The sequence below is a fragment of the Orbicella faveolata genome, unplaced genomic scaffold, assembly GCF_042242905.1.
Source record: "Orbicella faveolata isolate gen_17 unplaced genomic scaffold, um_ofav_v1 contig_13, whole genome shotgun sequence".
In the NCBI taxonomy this organism is placed as follows: domain Eukaryota; kingdom Metazoa; phylum Cnidaria; class Anthozoa; order Scleractinia; family Merulinidae; genus Orbicella; species Orbicella faveolata.
The window spans coordinates 3,938,167-3,961,877 of record NW_028301540.1 but is presented as its reverse complement, the minus strand read 5'-3'; the positions used below and the strand labels follow the sequence as shown (position 1 = coordinate 3,961,877).

At 40.8% G+C, this 23,711-nt stretch overlaps 2 protein-coding genes and 1 pseudogene across 5 annotated transcripts in view; 1 reads left to right on the top strand and 2 right to left on the bottom strand.

Moving 5' to 3' along the window:
• The window catches only part of LOC110060622 (aspartyl aminopeptidase-like), a 48,860-nt gene extending 48,541 nt beyond the window's left edge, over positions 1–319 (bottom strand). For all 3 annotated transcript variants that reach the window (XM_089284131.1, XM_089284132.1, XM_089284130.1), the window contains exon 1: positions 85–319. In XM_089284131.1, coding sequence (XP_089140257.1) covers positions 85–96 — 12 coding nt within the window. In that variant the 5' untranslated portion in view covers positions 97–319. The remainder of the gene's footprint in view (positions 1–84) is intronic.
• Positions 320–12,435: 12,116 nt separating this feature from the next.
• Positions 12,436–14,638, bottom strand: LOC149114658 (uncharacterized; annotated as a pseudogene). Its single transcript, XR_016205860.1, has 2 exons — positions 14,155–14,638; positions 12,436–13,959 (listed from the first exon to the last, which is right to left on the bottom strand). The product of XR_016205860.1 is annotated as an uncharacterized LOC149114658 (transcript).
• Positions 14,639–16,207: 1,569 nt separating this feature from the next.
• Positions 16,208–17,630, top strand: LOC149114657 (uncharacterized). Its single transcript, XM_089284113.1, has one exon. It carries the CDS (start codon positions 16,331–16,333, stop codon positions 17,390–17,392), a length of 1,062 nt encoding a protein of 353 aa, XP_089140239.1. The 5' UTR covers positions 16,208–16,330; the 3' UTR covers positions 17,393–17,630.
• Positions 17,631–23,711: the final 6,081 nt, after the last annotated feature.

Genomic DNA, 23,711 nt, shown 5'->3' with positions numbered 1-23,711 from the left:
AAATTTCCGGGTGGTGTTAACAATTCATTTAACAGATTCAATCCAGGGAACAGCTGAAACGACAAGTCACTAACACAACCTCACCTGAACAGCCATTTTTGTTTTCTGACTAGTGTTCAATCTCCTTACAGCCGCCCCTGACCGGTTTGACACGAAAGTGATGATCAAGGCGTATAATTCAACCTTACGAATAATTAATTCAAACGAAAGTATGCGGTACTTCACTGGCAAAAGTTGATTCCAATTTTCGAAAGTTGAAGGTGGTTCTTCTCGTTGTAACACTCATTTATCGGCGGAATCAATGACCCGCGGGGGTGGGGTGGGGGACTCTTAGATGAAAAGGGAAGCTCGTGTCGGGGGCGCTTTCCATTCAACCAAAAATTGGAAATTTCGAAACGGGGACAAACGGTACGGAAATTTCCTGGGAAAGGTTCCAACAAATCCGGACTGAATTATTGAATTTCCGAAAAACGAATCATTAACCGAAAATTCCGGAACTTCTAAGATTCCCGATTCTACTACTGACGATCACAATACAAACTAAGTTCGTGCCACCATTGAAGAAAGACATTCAAGGAAGTTTGCAACGGTTTATGATAAATTTGATGCTAGCTCAGACCATCAACAAAGATAACTGGATTGTCAATTTATCAAGAAGAGCACTCATGATCACTTCTGCTAAACGCTTCATTCTCGAGAAACCGGTCCGTTGTTTGCACTTACTCCATCGAAGACCAAGGATATTATATGCGAGATTGAGGTTGCAACAATCTTTTGTAAATAATAATGTCGTTTTTCCGGCCGAGGCTAAATATTCCCATTTATCTGCCTATTTTAAGCTGAAAATATTCTTGTGAACATCCTCAGATTTCACGGCATGTACTAAAACCCGAAACAACGAAACGAAACCACCGAAATGACCGAAACGACCGCAACGAAACGACCGAAACGAAACCCCCGAAACAAGCGAAACGACCGAAACGAGTAAAACAGTAAGTAAATGAATAAAAATTTTTTTAAAAAAAACCTTGATCTTTAGCACGTTACTATGGCAGCCGGATCTCGTACCCAGATCCTGCTCTTAAGCCACATGTGTGACATCGTGACGTCACAAACCTGAAAGGTGGATGAGCGCAAGCGTGTCAAGCAGGAAGACATCGCGAAAAAGGTGGGTATTTTCACATTCTAAATGGTATTCTAGCTAAAACAAGAAATCTAATTTCAAAGAAAGGTTTTCTGGTCGTATCGTAAATTCGTAGACGGTGGCGAATCGAATGGTCTTTTCGAGAATGACTTTGCAGCATTCTTCGTGCGAACCAGGACTTTCCTTAATATATATCTCTAAAGAAAAACGAGGGCGACTTGACAGGCTTTAATCATATTAACGTCAGGCCTTCGTGACTCCTGCAGTTCTCAAAGTAATTTCTTATTAGGCGCTCAGCTCTTCACGGATATTCTTGAGATTGTGTTTCCGTACATCCTGGGCTCGGCGCTGTGGATTCGCCACCACCTAAGAATCCACGATACGACCAAGAAACCTTTCTTTGAATTACATCTCTTGTTTTAGCTAGAATGCCATTCAAAATTTGAAAAATACTCACCTTTTTCTCGATGTCTTCGTGGTCGTCGTCGACACCCTTGCGCTCATCCATCTTTCAGGTTTGAGATGTAACGATGTCACACATGTGGATCTGGGTACGAGATCCGGCTGCCATAGTAACGTGCCAGATATCAAGACTGTTTTTTTTTTTTTTTAACTTTCTCATTTATTTACTTACTATTTTACTCGTTTCGGTGGTTTCGTTTCGGTGGTTTCGGTGGTTTCGGTCGTTTCGTTTCGTTGTTTCGGGTTTTAGTACATGCCAGATTTCACTTATGGGTTGTCTAATTGATTACCCGTGTCGGTGAAATTTCGAGTGTTACACCATAGGGGGAAAAGGAGAAAAGGAAATGCTGGGAGTGGAGTGGGGAGAACTGGATAGCCTGCGTAGAGAGCGCGAGCAAGCGGCGAGAGCGGCGATGCCGCGAGGAATCGCGGCTTCGTTCTCGTGAATCACGCATTATACGGTCCTATACCCCGACCAACTAAACCGCCAGCTTCGTAAGCTGAAAACTGGATGGACTTGAATGGGGAAATAATTTCGTGGAATATTTAAAGTAGGGAGAAGGAGAAAATTGGCTCAAAAAGTGGGGAGAAGGGAGATTTTCCCCCTCTTTTAGATAGGACTGACTGCGATCACAAAATGGAGCCCACCATGAGAAGAAGCACAAAACGGCGGCACAGCTTCCACCCTCTTAAATCGGGCGAGCAACCTCTCGAGTACAACTGAGGCGAAATTTAAACATGTTATCCCTACGAAAGTGAAGAATGATCATCGCAGTAAATTTTTTAATTTAAGCAATTGGAAAGAAGAAGCCTGAAAAGAAAAAGCAATCAGGGCTTCAACGGGATTCGAACCCGTGACCTCCGCGATACCGGTGCGATGCTCTACCAACTGAGCTATGAAGCCACACATTGGGAGGGAGGTCAATTAATTGAGTTCATATCTTCCCGTGAGGAGTGAAATGATGTGACTTTATTTACTGCGATGATCATTCTTCACTTTCATCTACAACCGCAGTTCAAATATGAATATAAAGGCACATCATGTTATCCCTACCTTGGAAAAAATGGTTAACCCCTTTCGACCATTACCAACATCTTGAATAAACCTGGTGTGGAAACAATTCCTCAGAGGAATTAGTCGGCGTGTTTTTCAAGTGCGCCGAGCCATCTATAACCAGTTTCGATTTCGCTTGTCTGCCTAGCTTGCGAGCAAGCTCACGTTGGAGCACAAGCAAGCGCGGGCGGCATACGAGAAAGTGCCGCCTCCTTCCCGCCGGATCGCTATGCTCTTCGCCGCTCTACAGTCTGACGGATTACTCTGGACCGTAGGCCTAACCGTAGAAATAAAGCTGTATGCGTTTTTAAATTCCTCCGGCGTAGTGTGGAGGGAGTCTGGAGCAAACCACGACGTCAATGAGCACCACCAAACAAAAGGTTTAATGAGCAAAACAAAGGCTGTACAAGTGTGTTCAGTAAACCTTCGCGAAAGCGAACGATGAGTCGAACTGCTAATTTTTCGTGTTTCCATTTAGAATTGAAGGCTGTCATTACATATTTAGCCTGAAGGAGGTTTTAGAGCCATAGGCATCCTGGACAAATTCAATTTTACATGGCGTTGTCCTCGGCGTCGCCGTCGTCGTTGTCAAGATCCCTAAATTTGCATCTCGGATGCTGGAGGTCGATACACTTGTTTAACGAGGGGTCTGTCATCTTTAGTGGCTGCTTTCAGTGTGCTTTGGTCATGTTTTGTCCCAAGACCAGTCGAATGCAGATGCGAGTATCGTGTAAAAACCGTAAAAAATCACTTAAGTTGCAATACTTTGCCAAGGTTCTTTTTAATTCAGCGATTAAGTTGTCGAGCGTTTCGGTAGGAAGTTTTTCCCTCCTGCTAAAACAATCTCGTTTACGTTACTTCGCCGATGCAACACCTTTTCATCTTCATGGCAATCGTTTGCATCTTCTTCTTCACTATAGCTTTGAGCACTTAAAGGCCATCGTCATCTATAACGTCCTTGAACATGGCGAGTTGATACCCGGGGCTTTCCCGCTCCAAACCAAGTAATTATTACAGTATTTCTCTTTCCATAGCTTCCAGTTCTCGGGGATTTCGCTACTTAATTGACCTCAAATCTAAATGTTGTGGGGACAATGATATCTTGTGAAATAACATTGAAAATTGTGATGCTTTTGGCGGCGAGGTGAGGTTGTTTTCACTCGTAGCATTCGTAGACGGTAAACGTTGTCGACGAATTTGAACTACCCTTTCGCTGCAACATGTAATATTAGATGGCCGAGAGAACCTTAAACGAACCTCATCAATCAAAGCTTAACCTGGCTACTGTAACCCAAGATACACAAGGTGAACGCGTATTTTAATATATAACTGTATGTATAGCATAAGTTACAAAGCCGTTACAGAACATAAGCGTGCATATAAAGAATGTTTGGCAAATTAGCATATTATAACCTTAAATTAAGGTATGTCCGCCATTTTGAATAATCAAATCCAGCCGGTGTCAGAAACTCGTTTGTCCAGTTTGGCTATAACGTCAATGCTTTCTCATTGGCTCACAACCAAGCCTTTTGTTCTTTCGCTTTATAAGTGCGACACCACCCGGATGGTTGGGCGGCTAGTTAACTCCACCGCAATATACATCTCTCTTAATCTCTCTTAATCTCTCTTAAAACAATACCTCCTGGATATACCACCCCCCTAAATATCCCCCCATTATCCCCTCACAGCCTGCATTTCATTAATCGCCTACATATACCTACATAACTACACAGCCTACATTTCATTAATCCCTACATATACCTAGCTACAAAGCTTACATTTCATTAATCCCTACATATACCTACAAAGCCCACTTCTCATTAATCTCCCACATATACCTACACTTTATTGATCCCCTACATATACCTACACATCCTACATCTCATTAATCCCCCACATATACCTACACAGCTTTCATCGTATCAATTCCCAACATATACCTACACAGCAATACATCTCATTAATCCCCCACATATACCCACACAGCCTACATCTCATTAATCCCCCACATATACCTACACAGCTTTCATCGTATTAATTCCCAACATATACCTACACAGCAATACATTTCATTAATCCCCCACATATACCTACAAAGCCTACATCTCATTAATCCCCCACATATACCCACACAGCCTACATCTCATTAATCCCCCACATATACCTACACAGCTTTCATCGTATTAATTCCCAACATATACCTACACAGCAATACATTTCATTAATCCCCCACATATACCTACAAAGCCTACATCTCATTAATCCCCCACATATACCCACACAGCCTACATCTCATTAATCCCTCACATATACCTACACAGCCTACATCTCATTAATCCCCCACATATACCCACACAGCCTACATCTCATTAATCCCTCACATATACCTACACAGCCTACATCTCATTAATCCCCCACATATACCCACACAGCCTACATCTCATTAATCCCCCACATATACCTACACAGCTTTCATCGTATTAATTCCCAACATATACCTGCACAGCAATACATTTCATTAATCCCCCACATATACCTACAAAGTCTACATCTCATTAATCCCCCACATATACCCACACAGCCTACATCTCATTAATCCCTCACATATACCTACAAAGCCTACATCTCATTAATCCCCCACATATACCCACACAGCCTACATTTCATTAATCCCTCACATATACCTACAAAGCCTACATCTCATTAATCCCCCACATATACCCACACAGCCTACATCTCATTAATCCCTCACATATACCTACACAGCCTACATCTCATTAATCCCCCACATATACCCACACAGCCTACATCTCATTAATCCCTCACATATACCTACACAGCCTACATCTCATTAATCCCCCACATATACCCACACAGCCTACATCTCATTAATCCCCCACATATACCTACACAGCTTTCATCGTATTAATTCCCAACATATACCTGCACAGCAATACATTTCATTAATCCCCCACATATACCTACAAAGTCTACATCTCATTAATCCCCCACATATACCCACACAGCCTACATCTCATTAATCCCTCACATATACCTACACAGCCTACATCTCATTAATCCCCCACATATACCCACACAGCCTACATCTCATTAATCCCCCACATATACCTACACAGCTTTCATCGTATTAATTCCCAACATATACCTGCACAGCAATACATTTCATTAATCCCCCACATATACCTACAAAGCCTACATCTCATTAATCCCCCACATATACCTACACAGCCTACATCTCATTCATCCCTCACATATACCTACACAGCCTACATCTCATTAATCCCCCACATATACCTACGCAGCAATACATCTCATTAACCCCCCACATATACCTAAACAGCAATACATCTCATTATATCCCTCACATATACCTACACAGCCTACATCTCATTAATCCCCCACATATACCTACGCAGCAATACATCTCATTAATCCCCCACATATACCTAAACAGCATACATCTCATTAATCCCCCACATATACCTACACAGCAATACATTTCATTAACCCCCCTCATATACCTACACAGCAATACATCTCATTAATCCCCCACATATACCTACACAGCTTTCATCGTATTAATTCCCAACATATACCTACACAGCAATACATTTCATTAATCCCTCACATATACCCACACAGCCTACATCTCATTAATCCCCCACATATACCCACACAGCCTACATCTCATTAATCCCTCACATATACCTACACAGCCTACATCTCATTAATCCCCCACATATACCCACACAGCCTACATCTCATTAATCCCTCACATATACCTACACAGCCTACATCTCATTAATCCCCCACATATACCCACACAGCCTACATCTCATTAATCCCCCACATATACCTACACAGCTTTTATCGTATTAATTCCCAACATATACCTGCACAGCAATACATTTCATTAATCCCCCACATATACCTACAAAGCCTACATCTCATTAATCCCCCACATATACCTACGCAGCCTACATCTCATTAATCCCCCACATATACCTACACAGCCTACATCTCATTAATCCCCCACATATACCTACGCAGCAATACATCTCATTAACCCCCCACATATACCTAAACAGCATACATCTCATTAATCCCCCACATATACCTACACAGCAATACATTTCATTAACCCCCCTCATATACCTACACAGCAATACATCTCATTAATCCCTCACATATACCTACACAGCCTACATCTCATTAATCCCCCACATATACCTACGCAGCAATACATCTCATTAATCCCCCACATATACCTAAACAGCATACATCTCATTAATCCCCCACATATACCTACACAGCAATACATTTCATTAACCCCCCTCATATACCTACACAGCAATACATCTCATTAATCCCCCACATATACCTACGCAGCCTACATCTCATTAATCCCCTACATATACCTACACAGCCTACATCTCATTTATCCCTCACATATCCCCCACATAGCTTTCATCGTATACAACGTTATTACAAAGCAACAAGTAAATTGACTATCGCTATTCAAATTATCTGTTCACTTGTAGCCTGGGAACAGGCTCCCGGTTGGGTTGATGGGTTTAGTGCAAACTAACCAACTGTGGTCTAGGGCGAGCGGGGAGACCGAAGGGTGGTGGGCGGACGAGGGGCGGGGTGAAGAGGGGGAGGGTAATTCGCGGAATTTTTTTGACACGCTTAACGGCTTGCTTCACTTGCTTGCTCTCCCCTCCGCCGGATTTTTTTCTGCCCTCGCTGGGAGTCTGTTCTCAGGCTAGTTCACTTGCCGTGCGTTCAGCCGTTTGAACAGATACCGTAAGGAACGTTTTCGCGTGAGAGGCCACATATTTGGCGATATATCTTTGTGATTGAATCGGCAGAGTTCTTCTTTTAACAACGCCTTTTGGGTCGAGAAAGTAAAGTTGGCGATGTACTTACTTCTTTTTAGGTGACGCGTGACCGGTGTAAAGAATTCTCCGTGATGAGTGATTTAATAGAAAAATTCAGCGTGATACGTGATTGGTACCCCACCTTTGCCACACCCTTTGTCTTTTGACCTCGGCTTGCAGACTTCTTTTTATTAGTAGCTCGACAAGCAATCCGTGACATACTCTTCATGAACTATATGCGCCCTTTCATACGTGCTACGACTTTGGCAAGCGCGATGAACTCTGGGACGGACATCTCCTCTTACTCTGCAGCTTCCTTTAATACATTATTCACACTTTCAGAGGGATTTGTTGTCAGCCTCTTCTTTGATTTCAAACCAGCATTCGTAGAGCCTCTGCGGTCAGCGCTGTTTTCATCATGGAGTCATGTTTTCCAAGCCAAGAAAAAAACAGCGGTTCGCTTCCTGGTGGCCATAGATCCAGTTCTCTTCTATTCAATTCTTCTTCAGAGATGGTAAAAGAGCATCGAACATTTCGGTTTCTTGAGAGTCTAAAAGGCCCTCGTGAAAAATGCCATCAACAGCGGTGCCAAATTAATGATGTCTATGAAGTATTTCTGATCGTTACCCTTAATGCCGAGAGATTTCTATATGTCTTGGCAGTTTTCTCTGAAGTGACGGCTGCAGCGAAGCTGTCATGTTTGTGGATAGAACACTTTCATCGCTTTCATCAGCCCTGCCTCGCCATCTGTAACAATACCTCTGAGATCTACCATACCACTGTCCACCTCTGGAAGCTTAGATTTAGCCAAGTGGCAGTATGCACTGTAGGAACCGCTCATATGAACGAGAGTAGATCCAATAAAGGTTGGCGAGTTCCCGTCCCTGCTATTTTCGAGAATCAGACTTCTGTAAGCAATAGGGATGACATAAAATTCGTCCAAGTTTAAAGTGGTGCCGATTCCTAACGGGTGGTAACTTGACTAGAATTAGAACAAAATCGTGAAATATCGTGGAACTGGTATTGGTAACCTAGGATACACACTGGCTCTGGTCATGCTGTAATGCTGTGAAGGAATTCTCCTTCGCCGTCGGTTCCCTGCTCCTGTACTGCCATTATCATGACACTATGGAGCTTATCTTTGGAGTTCTCTACAGGGATTCCTCTCTCCTGGTTTTCTTGATTCTTCAGCGAAGCTCGTACATTCCAAATCTGTTTCAGATCTCTTGGCGCATCGGCAGAACGTTCAGCTGTCATCATGGTTGAACGTCGAGACAGGTCTCGCATAGCCTTTGCAGGTTTCTAGTTTTCTACAGTCATTCTGATGCGTTTTGGGGTTGTACTACTGACTTGAAGAAAAGGACCACTTTTGTCTTCTTATTCCCATGTGCTGTAATCTGGAACTGTCACTCTTTTCCTCTCACAAAAATATATTGTAACACTGCCAGGTCGTTGTTGGCAACATTACCAGATTCTTCAGCGAACGTTACCAATTGGAGAAAGTCCTCGCAAGAATTGTTCTTTTGGTATATTCTTTTTATTTCCAGATACTGCTTTCCAGGGATTCTTTCAGTCGATGGTAACTTACCTTTGATGACGAACTTTTTCTTCACACTTCCATTTGGCTCTCTGGCAACCCCGTAAGTCCAAACACGTGTTCCGTTGTTCCGGTAAGTACCGTTGTCATCAGCAGGAAGATCGTGAAGCTTGACAGAGACTGTACTGATAAGGAAGACAGCGTTTCGCTGGACATGTTTGGGTTGTCGGTGGCACATATACTCCTCATTGTGGTCTTAAGTCAGGATATCTATGCAGTCTTCGACTGTCATATCTGGAATGCTACCTCTTTGGTACAAAGGCGTGGCCGGATTTTCTCTGTACAGTGGAGGATGTTCTCTTTCAGCTGGCAACCGTTCTTCTTGAATGCTGCTACAAGAATAAGTGATTAACTTGTTAGCCTAAAATCCCATCAAAAGAACCATCGCACTGCTGTCCAAATTACCAATTACCAATTCCTGTGTCGGCGCAGCAGTTTTGAAAAGCAGTGGTTTGCAAAATAGCAGTTGATAGGAGTATTTCGTTTAAGTCGCTCGACAAACATTTTTATTTTCATCTTATTTCTGTAATATCGAATATCAGCATCATTAAATTTGCTGAGACCTCCTTGTATGAATGTTTATACCATAAAGCAGTCGAGTTCTGGCTACATTGACCTTATGATAACATTTTTTTTAGACTTTTTGCTAGTATGAACAGTATATTTAAAACGTAACAGGGCAACGTGATTGTCCATATTAAAAATAATTGGATTAAACAAATCTCTGGTTGCGAAAATTAGACTCGGTCTTACTAGGCCTTGTAGTTCCTGGCCTCACAATTTTCCTCATCAAATTATTTCCAAATTAGACGGCATATAAAAAAATAAAATTAGGGGAAAATACGAGAGAAATCTTCTACGTACGTGTACGTAGACACGTGGAACCAGCGAAACTCTTCTTTCAGTTACTTTGTCCACAAAACTTACGTGCTCTAGACGACAAACGAAGCTAAGTCAATAATCCTAAACCAAGGGGTCGAACAATTAAGTCTTCCGTTTCGAAACGCAATGGACGTACAATAAGGGCAAATTACACAAAGCATTTGTGCATTGACCTTTCACCGACACACATGCCACTAAATACAGGAATTGCGCCCTATCAAAGAGCTAACCATTCCCAGACACGAAAGGGACGCCATGATACGAGAGTCCCGTCGCCGGATGATGACGTCACGGAACATTTTGATATATAAGGTTCAGTCGCAATGCATTATGGGAAGACATTCTTCCTCCTCTGCATGCCTCGCAAACATTGCGATCAATAAAGAATGACTTAATAGTTTTGGCATATATAATTTCTTGTCGCTTTCATGCGCTTTCTGCGTCATTTCGCCATATTTGTTTTAGAAGAGAACGGCACCATGTGACTTGATACCATGTGACTATCGCATATATCCTGGGGTGGAAGTACGTCTACTTGGACGTCAATGACGATAAAAACATTTCTCTTTTCTTTGTACCCGAAAACAAAATTTCGAACAATGTTGAGGTTTTTATTTTTCTTCTATTTTTTATTTTACTTTTTTTTTTTAAAGAAAATTTGATTGCCTCATCTACGAGATACTTTCCATAAAAGAACGAAATCCCAGCTTCAACACGCAGACTAACTACATTCATGCGAAACTCTTTGTTTAAAGGACATTGTTATCGCTTCATTCCCTTTGTAACTGAACCATTGTTTAAATTAGTATTACACATTTTACCTTCACTATGATTTTTGACTTGATAATGACGTGAGTTCAACGTCGAAACGTCGTCGGTTTTAATTGAAACAGTTTCTCAATGTCTGTAGAAAGTATTTTATGGCAGTCTTTTTAAATTATAGTTAATCACGTCTTCTTCGGATACTGTTTTTTGGACAAAAAAAATATAGGTCTCGCAGGTTCCGCGGTCTGCAATCCTCAGTTTAGTAACACCCGTCACCGAACCACTCTAAAGATTACTTTGTAAGAATAGAATTCGAGCTATTATCAGACCTTACTGACAAAACCTTCAGGCCACCCATGAAGCCACAGTATGAAATTACTCTAAGAAGATCGAACCTCAAGCGTCGCCTCTTCAAATGTATGAAACGTTATCAAATCCCAGCACCTCAAGTGCACTTAGGCGTGATCATCTCGATCAGACTTATTTATACTCATACTGTAAGCCCAATTTTTTTTTTTTCTTACAATATGCCCTTCGATTCTAATATCGCATGTGTAACCTTAACTGCACTCGATAAGAACGCACCTAAAAGTGTAGCCCCAGACACCCCTTTGAGTGCCTAATTGCGTTCGTAGAACGCAGTCCTAATGTCGCGACTTGAGTCAAGTTTCATGGGACGGTTCACCTTTGTTCACCTTGGATCTTGCGACACCGATTTGGCCGCCCCGCAGCAGGGGCAAAAACGAATGACATCATCGCCAAACCATGTGCTTGTGCGTACATTTCGTGTCCATCTGCTACGTCATTCTTGTTCTCTTTTGTGGGTTCTTTTGTTGTTTTCGACGTTTTGGAGTCTTCCTTGAACTGGTTTTTCACTCTGATTGCATTCGACAAAATAGGGAATGCAGTCCCAATGCAGACTAGAGTGTTTTTGGTCGGGCGAAAACAAATTACATCATCGCAAAGCACGTGTAAACAAGATGATTTGCTTTTTAGATCGTTCGCGATCGCTTGTTTGTTGTTTTGATTCTGGACCGTGAGTGGCCTCTTTTGTCAGGATGCGACATGACGTGCTTTCATTACATAACTGGGACAACAATTATTTATTCTGTTCAAGACCACGACTTTGCATCGCCTTGGCTTTGGGATGTTAACCGTGGGAACAGCTATATTTCATTGTCTATATTTTGAGTACGTTAAACAAATTTTGTTGACTTTAATTACTTAGTGGCTAAAAATACAGTGAAAATAGTTCAGTATTCAACGAAGCTCAAAATTGAATTGATGGAAGAGTACTCTGAAGCCAAGATCTATAAGAGTAAGCCAGAACTAAGGAACAGCAATGTAAATGCTGACTATTTCTATTCATCATCGGAAATATTCGAATCAGTTGCCAATATTAGCAGATTTGCACGTTGTCGTAATTTGAATACAACTACCAGAATTCCTTTCGTTTTTTCTTTATTATTTAAATTTTGAATTTCCCTTCGGGTTTAAAAAACAATTGTCTTAATTAGCATAAGAAACAAGAAAAGTGAAGCATTCTGGTGGTTGTAGTCAATTGACACCATCATGCAAGTCGCCTATTGCGCAGAGTTCGTTTGCGATAAACCACGGATAAACTGGCACGTGAGTGCAAATGGTAGCAGATCTTTGTGCTCCAGCTTAGAATACTAGATGTAACACCGGTGTACTTTTAAGAGGCCCAGCGCCTAAGAAACAAACGATGATTTCCGGCTAAAAAATAAAATCGGCCGATTTTTATCTCCCAAGTAGAGGTTACCGAATACTATTTAAAAATGAATTTCTTTTGTTTCAGTTTCGCTTTAAACCAAAAATATCGAGCTGCAAACTTTTTCCGTCTGATAGCAGCAAAATCAGGCCGAAAATAAGGCCCCGCAAAAACTGTTTGGAAATTACTATTGCAACGCAAGATAATGAGAAAACTACACAGTGTTGACGAAAAAGGCTTTTAATGCAATATCATTCGATAAACATCAAAAAACTGCCGAAGCGATTAAAAAATAAAGTTTCAAATATTGCATACTAAATTAGATGGAGCGTTGGAGCTGATTTTAAAATAATTATTTCTCAAAAGTTCAACGTTTTTGAAAGCAATCACAGTGATGAATCAGACATTGGAGGGATATACATCACATTTCTGAAAAAAACATTTTTCGGCCAAAGTATATTGACCTTGTACAAAGCGTTCAAAGTTACCGTGTTTACCGTTATCCTGCTACTTCGGCGAAACACTTCTCTTTTGCTAATACGGCCGTGGATAGCGTGTTAAACGCCACTTTAAACCTTGCTAGGCATTCAAAGACCATCTTAAGTAGAAGGACGTAGAATTAAAAGAGAAAGGAAGATGAAAAATACGCAGAAAAAGAAAATAACTCGAAATTACCATCTGCTAACGAAAGTTGAATCTGGAAAATGTCGTCGCGTGACAGCGTCCATTGACGTCATTAGAGACCTTAAGCAAACACTTGAGGCGGTTAGGTGGAGGCGGCGATGGCCGCGCGGGAGTTGGGTTGAGACCGCCTCCTCTTGGCGTCAAATTAGAATATTAAGCTTTCGTAGAAGCGGCGGCGAGCAACGGCTGTTTTGGTTTCGTTTTCAGTTGTCCAATTTGACTTTGTTCGTGGATTTTCCGAGCATAATGGCAACTTTTCGAGAAGTCCGAGACCTTCTAGCTGTTGCATGCTTTGAGGACATCATAGACGAGGATGAATTTCTGTTGCTGAGGGATCTACACACGTCGAAAAATCTTTACTTTCCTTACGAAGACTGAATCAGCCTTTTCTTTACTAGTGCAACCAAGGTCACTGGCCTCTGCCTCCTCCCATTTTTCTGATATTTCTTCCTGATCAGAATATCCATCTCGCTATCTTCGATGTCAACTCCACTCAGTTTCGCCTGACTGTGATGTTTTCGTTTCGCCTTGAATTTGTCCAGTAGTAGTTTGAAATGTTCCTGTACGTTTTTCCGCTTCACCTGAAACTTCACGGAGGTTTCGTCATTCAGACGATCCGTGATGGCATTCCATACTTTTCCTCGATCTACAGTCCTTGGTTTGAAGATCCATGGTTCTGAAGTTCTGACTTCTTTCGCTAGGATCAAATCATGTGCTTCTGTCCACTCCATGATCGAGCTAGATGAGAGAAAACAAAAGCTTATTAAAAACAGGTCCTGTCTAACGATTCACCTTTCGGAAATATTCCAAAGTTATAGAGACAAATTGGAAGAACAAAATAGCATTTTGTACCAGCAAGTACTTACAATCTAAAGTTTTAAAGTCTACAAGACGTGAACATCACTCGGAACAATGTGAATCCAGGAAACTCACCCATTTCTTTTGCTTTTCTCTCCTTCGCTTGCCATCTTTCTTCTTCACTCACACCTCCAATGTGAAGTGAGATTTTCGCTGTAAAGCAAACGAAATATCAAATATTTGCAAAAAAAAAAATACAAAGAGACGTGTCAAAAAACATTTTTAACTTTATAAAAGAGTTTCTGTGTATTTTAGGTGCTACAAATGGGAAAATAAAGCGACCGTCTCTCGAGGCGGCCAAACCTACCTTTCTCGCCGCCGCCACTGTTGGAAGACGCGGGCAACACTCAACGTGATTATGCTAATTAGCTCGAGAGCGGGAAATTTTACTTCCGGTTGGCGTCCACCTCGCCGCCTCCAGTGTTTGCTTAAGGTCTCTAATTGTATAAACAGCGGCGGAATCCAAACGAATGCACAAACAGGTAAACAATTTTTCCCGGCCAGAAAACGTTTAGTGGAACAATGTTATGTTATTTTTCAAAAATGATGGTCACTCAGAAAGAAAAACTTCCCCAACCGCCACACCGTTTTGGCCGCAGCGTGATCTGAGTTGTGGGGTCACGACTGGATCCCTAGCCGCTGACCGCCTGAAGGACATTGCAGACTCGTTTTCCCACGCTCTTGAGACTTGACGTGCAAATGACGTCAATGGTCGCTGTCACGTGACTGCATTTTCCGGATTCAACTTTTGTTAGCAGATGGTGATTTCGAATTATTTTCTTTTTCTGCGTATTTTTCATCTTCCTTTCTCTTTTAATTCTACGTCCTTCTACTCAGGATGGTCTTCGAATGCCTAGCAAGGTTTAAAGTGGCGTTTACCACGCTATCCACGGCCGTATTGGCAAAAGAGAAGTGTTTCGCCGAAGTAGCAGGATAACGGTAAACACGGTAACTTTGAACGCTTTTTATAAGGTCAATATACTTTGGCCGAAAAATGTTTTTCCAGAAACGTGATGTGTATCCCTCCAATGTCTGATTCATCACTGTGATTGCTTTCAAAAGCGTTGAACTTTTGAGAAATAATTATTTTAAAATCAGCTCCAACGCTCCATCTAATTTAGTATGCAATATTTGAAACTTTATTTTTTAATCGCTTCGGCAGTTTTTTGATGTTTATCGAATGATATTGCATCAAAAGGCCTTGTTCTTCAATACTGTGTAGTTTTCTCATTATTTTGCGTCGCGATAGTAATTTCCGAACAGTTTTTTGCGGGGCCTTATTTTCGGCCTGATTTTGCTGCTATCAGACGGAAAAAGTTTGCGGCTCGATATTTTTGGTTTAAAGCGAAACTGAAACAAAAGAAATTCATTTTTAAATAGTATTCGGTAACCTCTACTTGGGAGATAAAAATCGGCCGATTTTATTTTTTAGCCGGAAATCATCGTTCGTTTCTTAGGCGCTGGGCCTCTTAAAAATTAGCCTTTATGGTTAAAAATTGCCAGTAAAAGTAAAAATGAGGTTTTAGCATGAATCAAAATACAGCCGAACCTCTATTAAGCGGGCCCGTATTAAGGCCGCCGCACATTAGCCGAATTTTGGTCGGCCGACAAAAAATCTTCACTTAATTCAGACAAGTCTGCGACAAGATCGGGCTTGTCGGGCGATATCTGACAGTGCTAGATCTCAAAAAGTCTTGTCGGGTCGACTAGTGTGTGGTGGACCAAGATAATTTGTCGGGGCTCGCTCGCGCCTCAACCAATTAGGAAATGTCATGAGAGTCACGTGAGTAGAATAGGCGCCATCTTGATTTTGGGTGACTCGGCCCCAAGCCTGAACGCGGTTAGTCGCGACAAAAAATCGGCTAGTGTGCAGCAAGCTGACGGCCCGACAAATTTTTACCCGATTTGACCCCGAATAAAAATCCGCAGTTCTACGACAAAACATCGGCTAGTGGGCGGCAGCCTTTAGCGGCCAACTTATATTTGGCTGCCAGCAGCCAAAATCCCGGAAAAAATTGCCAGCTATACACTGTAAGCTGTAATAAAAACCTCTATTCAACGGCCACCTCTATTAGGCGGCCGCGGTCGGCTTCTTGCCGTCCCAAGGGTGATTTTGTTTTTTTTTTTTAATACGTCAGCATTGAAAGTAAGTAGCGCGTAGAAATTGCTCAGCGTGACCAGAATACTCCAGATCATCTGTTACAAGGAGACGATTTTCACGGCACGCAAAAGTCTTCCACAGTGTTCCGACATGAAGTTTATAAGGTTAAGTCTTTGTTTTTCATTCCTGTTAGCCCTTGCTTACATTATCATCATCCTCAAGGCTTTTCATGCCTCGGAACACTTCAACAACCAGAACAAGTTTATTCAGCAGGTGAAAGTTAACAACAGCTTGGATTTTTATGACGCAGCACGAAGGCGCACATTTAAGAAGCCATTCATTTATCTCACAGGAACCGAGCAATGCCTCCCCGTCAACTTGGCAACTTCTTCTCAAATCGGTGATCCCAAGACTTGCGCTTGTGATGTAATGGTGCTGAGTTTCCGCGTCAAATGTCTGACTGCACAAGGCAATCAATCACACATCAGCTATTTGTTTGATCCGAAGACCGGCTGGGCATCGGCAAGAAATGTGCTCTTTTTTGCCGCACTGAATAGAACACCAGGCTACCATTACTACATATTCCTTAACGACGACACGGTTCTTAAGTACAATCACTTTACTCCTGTCAACATGCGAGAGATATCGCCGTTTCGAGCTGTGGAAAAGTGGCTGTTGGATTACGAGCCGGCTGTGGGAGTGTTAGATTATAAGCTTCACAATGGAGCAAGTGTCGTGCTTCGCAAAAGGAGAAAAAGGTGTGGTATAAAGAAGACATCTCTAGTCCTACCTACTGTGTTTTTTGATGCAATCTTCAACGCTTTTCATCACAAAGCTGTTGAACATATCCTCCCGTATCCGACGCGATACGAGCCCCACAACTGGTATTGCATTAATCCACACACCGTAACCAGAGTCCAAGTCAAATTTCCCGGCCAAGCACTTTTGTTTGCTCCAGTTACAGCTGGTAATCCTATTCACCGCCCTCATAAGAAAAACCAAACAAATGTATCAAATATATGGCGTGATTATGTCGAAGAGATCATACAAGAAGTCCCACCGAAGCTACGAAAACATGTTGTGCTCGAAGAATTACATAAAAATGCAGCTCGCCTCTATGAATACCTTAATCAACCTTTACGCACGTTTTGCTTGAACGTATCTCGACACCAGCCTATCATTCCATACAAACATTTGCTAAGCGAAGTTTGATTTCTCTATCACACATTGAGTTCACCCTCAACTTTTTAGCATGCTATCCCGAGATTCTCCCGAGGGCTCTGCGACGAAAAAAGTTATCGGCGCGGGGAGCTGCGAGATTTTTCACCCAGGACGACACTCAGCTGGCTTCTTTTTATCCGTCCTTCCACGTAAACCAACCTAGCTATAATTTATCCTTATGATATGATGTTCTTATCTTGCATGCCCGAATAAATCTTCTTATATTCAATATCGATGTTGTTGTTTACATTTGCATGCATACTTTCTTTTAACATAGGCACGTAAGGCGTGCACGAGTTATTTTTTTGTGCGAATTGTTGGAGATAGAAGCATTCATGGTACAGCAATGATTTGGTTAATTAGGCAAGTTTTTTTCGGTTACGATGTTACATCGGTCATGGCAAGATAGCTAAATAGTAAGCCATAAAATGTTTGACTGAACAAACTACAGTAATCTGACACGTCTCCAGATTAATGTAGATGCCATCTTATTTTCTAACAGGCAATTTGATTCGTTCTTTGATACAACCCGCACTGTGATTGGTGTGACACGCGCACATGCACAACTCCCTCACTCACCGATCACATAACCCTTCCAACCCCCAAGAGGAATTTTTGCTCAAAAATACTCAAGTTAATTTAGAGACTTTTTCGCATTTTATACGAGTCGTAAGTTTACCTTTTTACACAACACAACACAACACAACTTCACCCAAAATAGAAAGAAAGAGAAAAAAACCTCTGACACGTTGAAAGTCTGATTTAATTAAATTGCACTTTAACTTGGTGCCACGCAGTCTTCAAAGAACATTTGAATAGTTTTCATACTTTTTACCTTTAAAAATATCGGACTGAAATGAATGTCATGAAATAAAACTATTAAGGTGGTGTGGTACCCTCAATATGGACCAAAAAGTTTGTTTAAATATGGTAAAGAAAGATCAATTGTGTGTGCTATTGCACTCAAGAAGAGAAATTAAATTTCTAGAGTTTTACTCAAAATGGTTGCTATGGAAACCAGCCACAGCCATTTGAAGTAGTGTTTTATAGTATTGACGCCAACACTTCCTCCTCTTTTACAAAACAAGAATTGACTGTCAAATAAGCATATCATGTAAGTTTCTGTTTTGTTCTGTGATATGAACCTAAGTTTTGACAGTTAACTCTTATTTTCAGTGCTTTTTACAGCTTTATTTGGAAATAACCTTATTTTTTACCACACCCAGTGGACAAATCATCTCATGTCACGTGACAGACCTTAAAATGTTACGATTTTTTTTGGTTTATATCATCACGACGCTACTGGTCTTTGATGAGCCCAAGTTTCAGAAAGTCTACTTAAAAACCTTGCAAAGTAGAAATGTTGGCGCGAAGTCAGTCGGTACAAAAGTAAACTTTTGAGAAAAATGCACTTTAAGTTTCTTACACGAAGTATTAAGCATTTAACGAGCCACAAATAGTGGGGGGGGGGTGCAGATTGGATCTCGGGGGAGGGGGTGCAATGGTTGTTCTATTTTGTAAAAAGTTACCGCAGTTGTGGGAAATATACCTTGTCATAAGGGAAATGAATGAGCCTGTGATGGCAATTTGAGGCAAAGCTTTTCACAAATAATTATACCAATCGAGTTGTGCATGTCTTAAAAGTTTTTTCTAAATAGTTTCGTTCATATAAGTTAAAAGTAATCTATATTTTTGGTCACGTTCTTATAGTAAACAGTCGTTGCTATGGCCGTTGCCACGTGAAAAAACTTATACCACTGTGTACTTTCCTTAAATTTCACACTCATCTGGAAGGAAATTCGGCAAGATCGTTTCAAAATGTTTTTGACAATTCCTCAAGGGTCTTAAGTCTTGTATTTCCAAGAAATTGAATTTTTCATGAACATCGCCATATTTTAGGGTACCATACCACCTTAAACTACTACTGCAGAGACGTAAAAACCGCCCAGAAATGAAAGCTTCTTTTTTGTTTAATATCCTGCAAACAATAGCCGATAACTTGTCAGCTCTAATTGAATTTAATCCATATAAAAAACAAAAGTGTTAAGTTACCATTTGTTACTAAAGATAGCAAACATCTCGTGGGAAAGAGTGGTGACGATTCGTCCGCTCTAATTGAATTTACTCCCTTGTGAAAAACAAGAGTGTCAAATTACACTTTGTGACTAAAAAACAAAAATATCTCGTTATATTTGCATGCAACAAGAACAAAACAATCGTTACCCGCACTTACTGTTGTAAACGTTAGAACTGTTTCAAATCTAAAGTCTCGTCCCTTCTAAAACATGTCCTAAGAACTAGAAGCGACGATTCGTGACCTCTAATTGAATTTACTCCTTGTGAAAAACAAAAGTATCAAGTTACCTTTGTAACTAAAAATAAAAATATCTCGTTGCATTTGCATACTACTAACTCACGAACTGTTTCAAACCTCAAGGCTCATCTCGTTCATTTAACTAAAATCTTCAGCCTAACCCACAGAAAATGTCGAAGTAAACCCAATATATGAATACTTTCTCCTCTTTTATAGAAGAATAAATATGGCCGTTCTGAACTCTATCGGGATCAAATCTTCTCACATACCATTTACCTTTACAACAAGAAATTTGATTGGCTGTTTATAGTAGATCCAATCTGATTGGTGTGACATACATACATCTCTCACTCACTCACTCACTCACTCACTCACTCACTCACTCACCCATTGATCCGTCCATAACATACCCGACGCGCCGACTAAGAGGTATTTTTTTTACAAAAAAATAACTCAATAAAGGTAGTCTTCACTGTCACGCAATAAAAAGAGTTATTTTTTGTGAACTAAAAGTCTCGGAGATAGGAGCATTCACGGAACTGTTTACAGTAATGATTTGGTTGATTTGACAAGTTTTTTTGGTTGCGATGTACAGCAAGAAAGAAACTGGGAGTTTATGATGTACATACGATGTTACATCGGTAATTGTAAGATAACTAAATAGTAAACCATAAAATGTTCGACTGAACAAACTACAGTAATCTGACACGTCTCCAGATTAATGTAGATACCATCTTATTTTCTAACAGGCAATTTTATTCGTTCTTTGATACAACCCACACTGCGATTGGTCTGACACACGCGCACATGCATAACTCCCTCACTCACCGATCACGTAGCCCTTCCCCCGGGGGGGGGGGGCACTCCCTTATATGGGCTATATAGGTCTGTGCGGCCCCGAAGTGTATGGTTTTTCAGCCGTTTTAGTCATAAATAGGGTATCGATTTTAGCTGATTTTGGCCTTTTTGGTCATAAATAGGGTACGGTTTTTGCACTCTAGCCTTGATATGGGTATGCTTTAACAAGAAGCCACTTTTTCATCATTATCGAAAAGAAAATCAACAAAAGCCCTTCTCAAATTTATATGTTTACGGTAATTTAACATTGGTTTGAACTAGGGAGCTAATTATAACGCAGGTCTGAAACAGGGTTTTGATTTGAGGGTCAGGTCGTAAATAGGGTTTCGAATTTTTGGTCAGGTCATAAATAGGGTAAGGAATATCACAGATTTTGGTCATAAATAGGGTAAGGGTTTTGGGAAGCGGGCCGCACACCCCCAACCAATTTTTCTGGGAGTACCCGCTCGGGAGCCCTTCCAGCCCCCAAGAGGAATTTTTGCTCAAAAATACTCAAGTTAAGAGAACTTTTCGCATTTTATACGAATAGTAAGTTTACCCTTTTTACACAACACAACGCAACAACACTACTTTACCGAAAATTGAAAGAAAGAGAAAAAAACCTCTCTGACACGTTGAAAGTCTGATTTAATTAAATTGTACTTTAACTTGGTGCCACACAGTCTTCAAAGAACATTTGAACAGTTTTCATACTTTTTACCTTTAAAAATATCGGACTGAAAAGAATGTCATAAAATGCCCATCAAATAAAAATATTAAACTGCTCAGGCTGCAGAGATGTAAAAACACTCTAGAAAGGAAAGCTTCTTTTTTGTTTAATATCCTGGGAACAATAGCCGATAACTTGTAAGCTCTAATTGAATTTACTCCCATATGAAAAACAAAAGTGTCGAGTTACCATTTGTAACTAAAAATAGTAAACATCTCGTGGGAACAAGTGGTGACGATTCGTCAGCTCTAATTGAATTTACTACCTTGTGAAAAACAAGTGTCAAATTACCAATTGTAACTAAAAAATAAAAATATCTCGTTATATTTGCATGCAACAAGAACAAAACAATCGTTACTGCACTTACTATTGTAAACGTTAGAACTGCTTCAAATCTAAATAGTCTCGTCTCCTCTAAAACATGTCCTAAGAACTAGAACTGACGATTCGTGACCTCTAATTGAATTTACTCCTTGTGAAAAACAAAAGTATCAAGTTACCCTTTGTAATTAAAAATAAAAATATCTCGTGCCATTTGCCTACTACTCATGAACTGCTTCAAAACTCAAGACTCATCTCGTTCATAACTAGCCACCATTACACTGAAAATTATGCACTCTAAAACAACCCAATGTACCTATGTAACTGTCACACTCCCCTCCAAACCAGACTAAAAATCACAAACCGGCAACATACACGTCACTCTTTATTTTTCAATTACCAAAGTCCTTGTGTTTAGACATACCTTGTGTTTCTCACGTACCATTTACCTTTACAACAAGAAATTTGATTGGCTGTTCATAGTAGATCCAATCTGATTGGTGTGACATACATACATCTCTCACTCACTCACTCACTCACCCATTGACCCGTCCATAACATACCCGACGTGCCGACTAAGAGGTATTTTTTTTACAAAAAAATAACTCAAAAATAAATCGAAAACCATTCAGTGGATAAAGTCAAGAAAATGTGATCTTATAGGAAATAAATGACGAAGGCACTTCTCCAAGTTTTAGGTCTGTGCGTTTTCCCAAACTGCAGATATTTGTGGAAATGTTTCGCTGAAATTTACAGAGCCCAGTATACTCAGTATGGAAACGCCATGTTCGTGCACCTCTATGGTGAACCAATGTGGCGGCCGGAAAATAGTGTAAACATCTGGAACTTACTTTGGTTATCTAGGCGACTGATTATCCGCACTGAAGAAACAATTATTTACATAAGTACTGTTTCTAATGCTCCAACTTCTAAAAAAGCTAAAATCATGAGATAAGCATATATTTTTCGACAAATGCGATCGTAGCTTTGTGTCACGCACCGCCATAACTCTGAAATTCAAAATATGCTGGTTGCCAAACGAAGCACACTATTGAGCTGTAAAATTGTAAACAGATACAAATTTACCCCCTCTTATGCCTGATGAGGATAAAAACTTTGCTGGCGCTTTCGTTTTCGATTTTAGAAAATGTCGACGTAACGTGGAAACGATCTATAAGCAGATGTAAGCTCCGCCCGGGGCTCCGCTCACGATTTGCATTTTGATTAAAATCAACTGCTCAGTTCCGGGAGAATGGCTGCCATCTATGACCTCCTTTTCAGACTTAATTCCCTTGTTACAAACGGGTCTGTTGTTAAAATCTCGAAAAATCTCTCAGAAAACTATAATCAAATACACGTTTTTCAGCCGAGTTTCTTTTATATTTTGTAGTGGCCCCTCCTGAGGATATTTTCTGTTGTACTTTATGTGACATGAGTTTTTGGTCTCACTTAGGGTATTTAGCGGGAAACGCTGTTATTTTCTGCCATTTACTACGTCTTTCAATAACATGCGGACTCTAAAATTCAAAGCTCAACCGACAGTGCGTTTTTCGCTACCGTCAATCAAATATTCGGCGGCTCCTCCAAGCTTCCGACTACTGCCGAGCACTGTGTCGTTGTCTGAACTGTGCTCAACGATTTGATTACCGCGCGCTTGGCAGTAGTCGGAAGCTGGGAGGAGCCGCCGAACATTTGATAGACGGTAGCGAAAAACGTGTTATTACATGTTATTGAAAAGCGCAGTAAATATCATTTGAGCTAGGGTACACTCGAAGAAATAGTAATTATTAAGGCTGTCATTTCCGTTTGGTATAACAAAGCTAAAGCCACGCCCAGCGCCCAGGTTTGGTCACCTTTAGGGGCTAGGGGTTTAATTCAAGTCCTCCGGCGAGCGTCCCCGACCTTTTCATATGGGAATACCACCCCCGCCCCCAGTCTTAAAGGCAATTATGCAATAGACTCTCGCTTTACGAAGTTGTGAGTAACAGTAGATTTATTTTCCAAGGATTGAAATAAAATTTCCAACCTTGCAATCCTCCCTTCCTATCACGACATTCAAGCAACTGATTGACGGAAGATTCCCAAGGCTTGAAAGAAAGCTAAAGAAT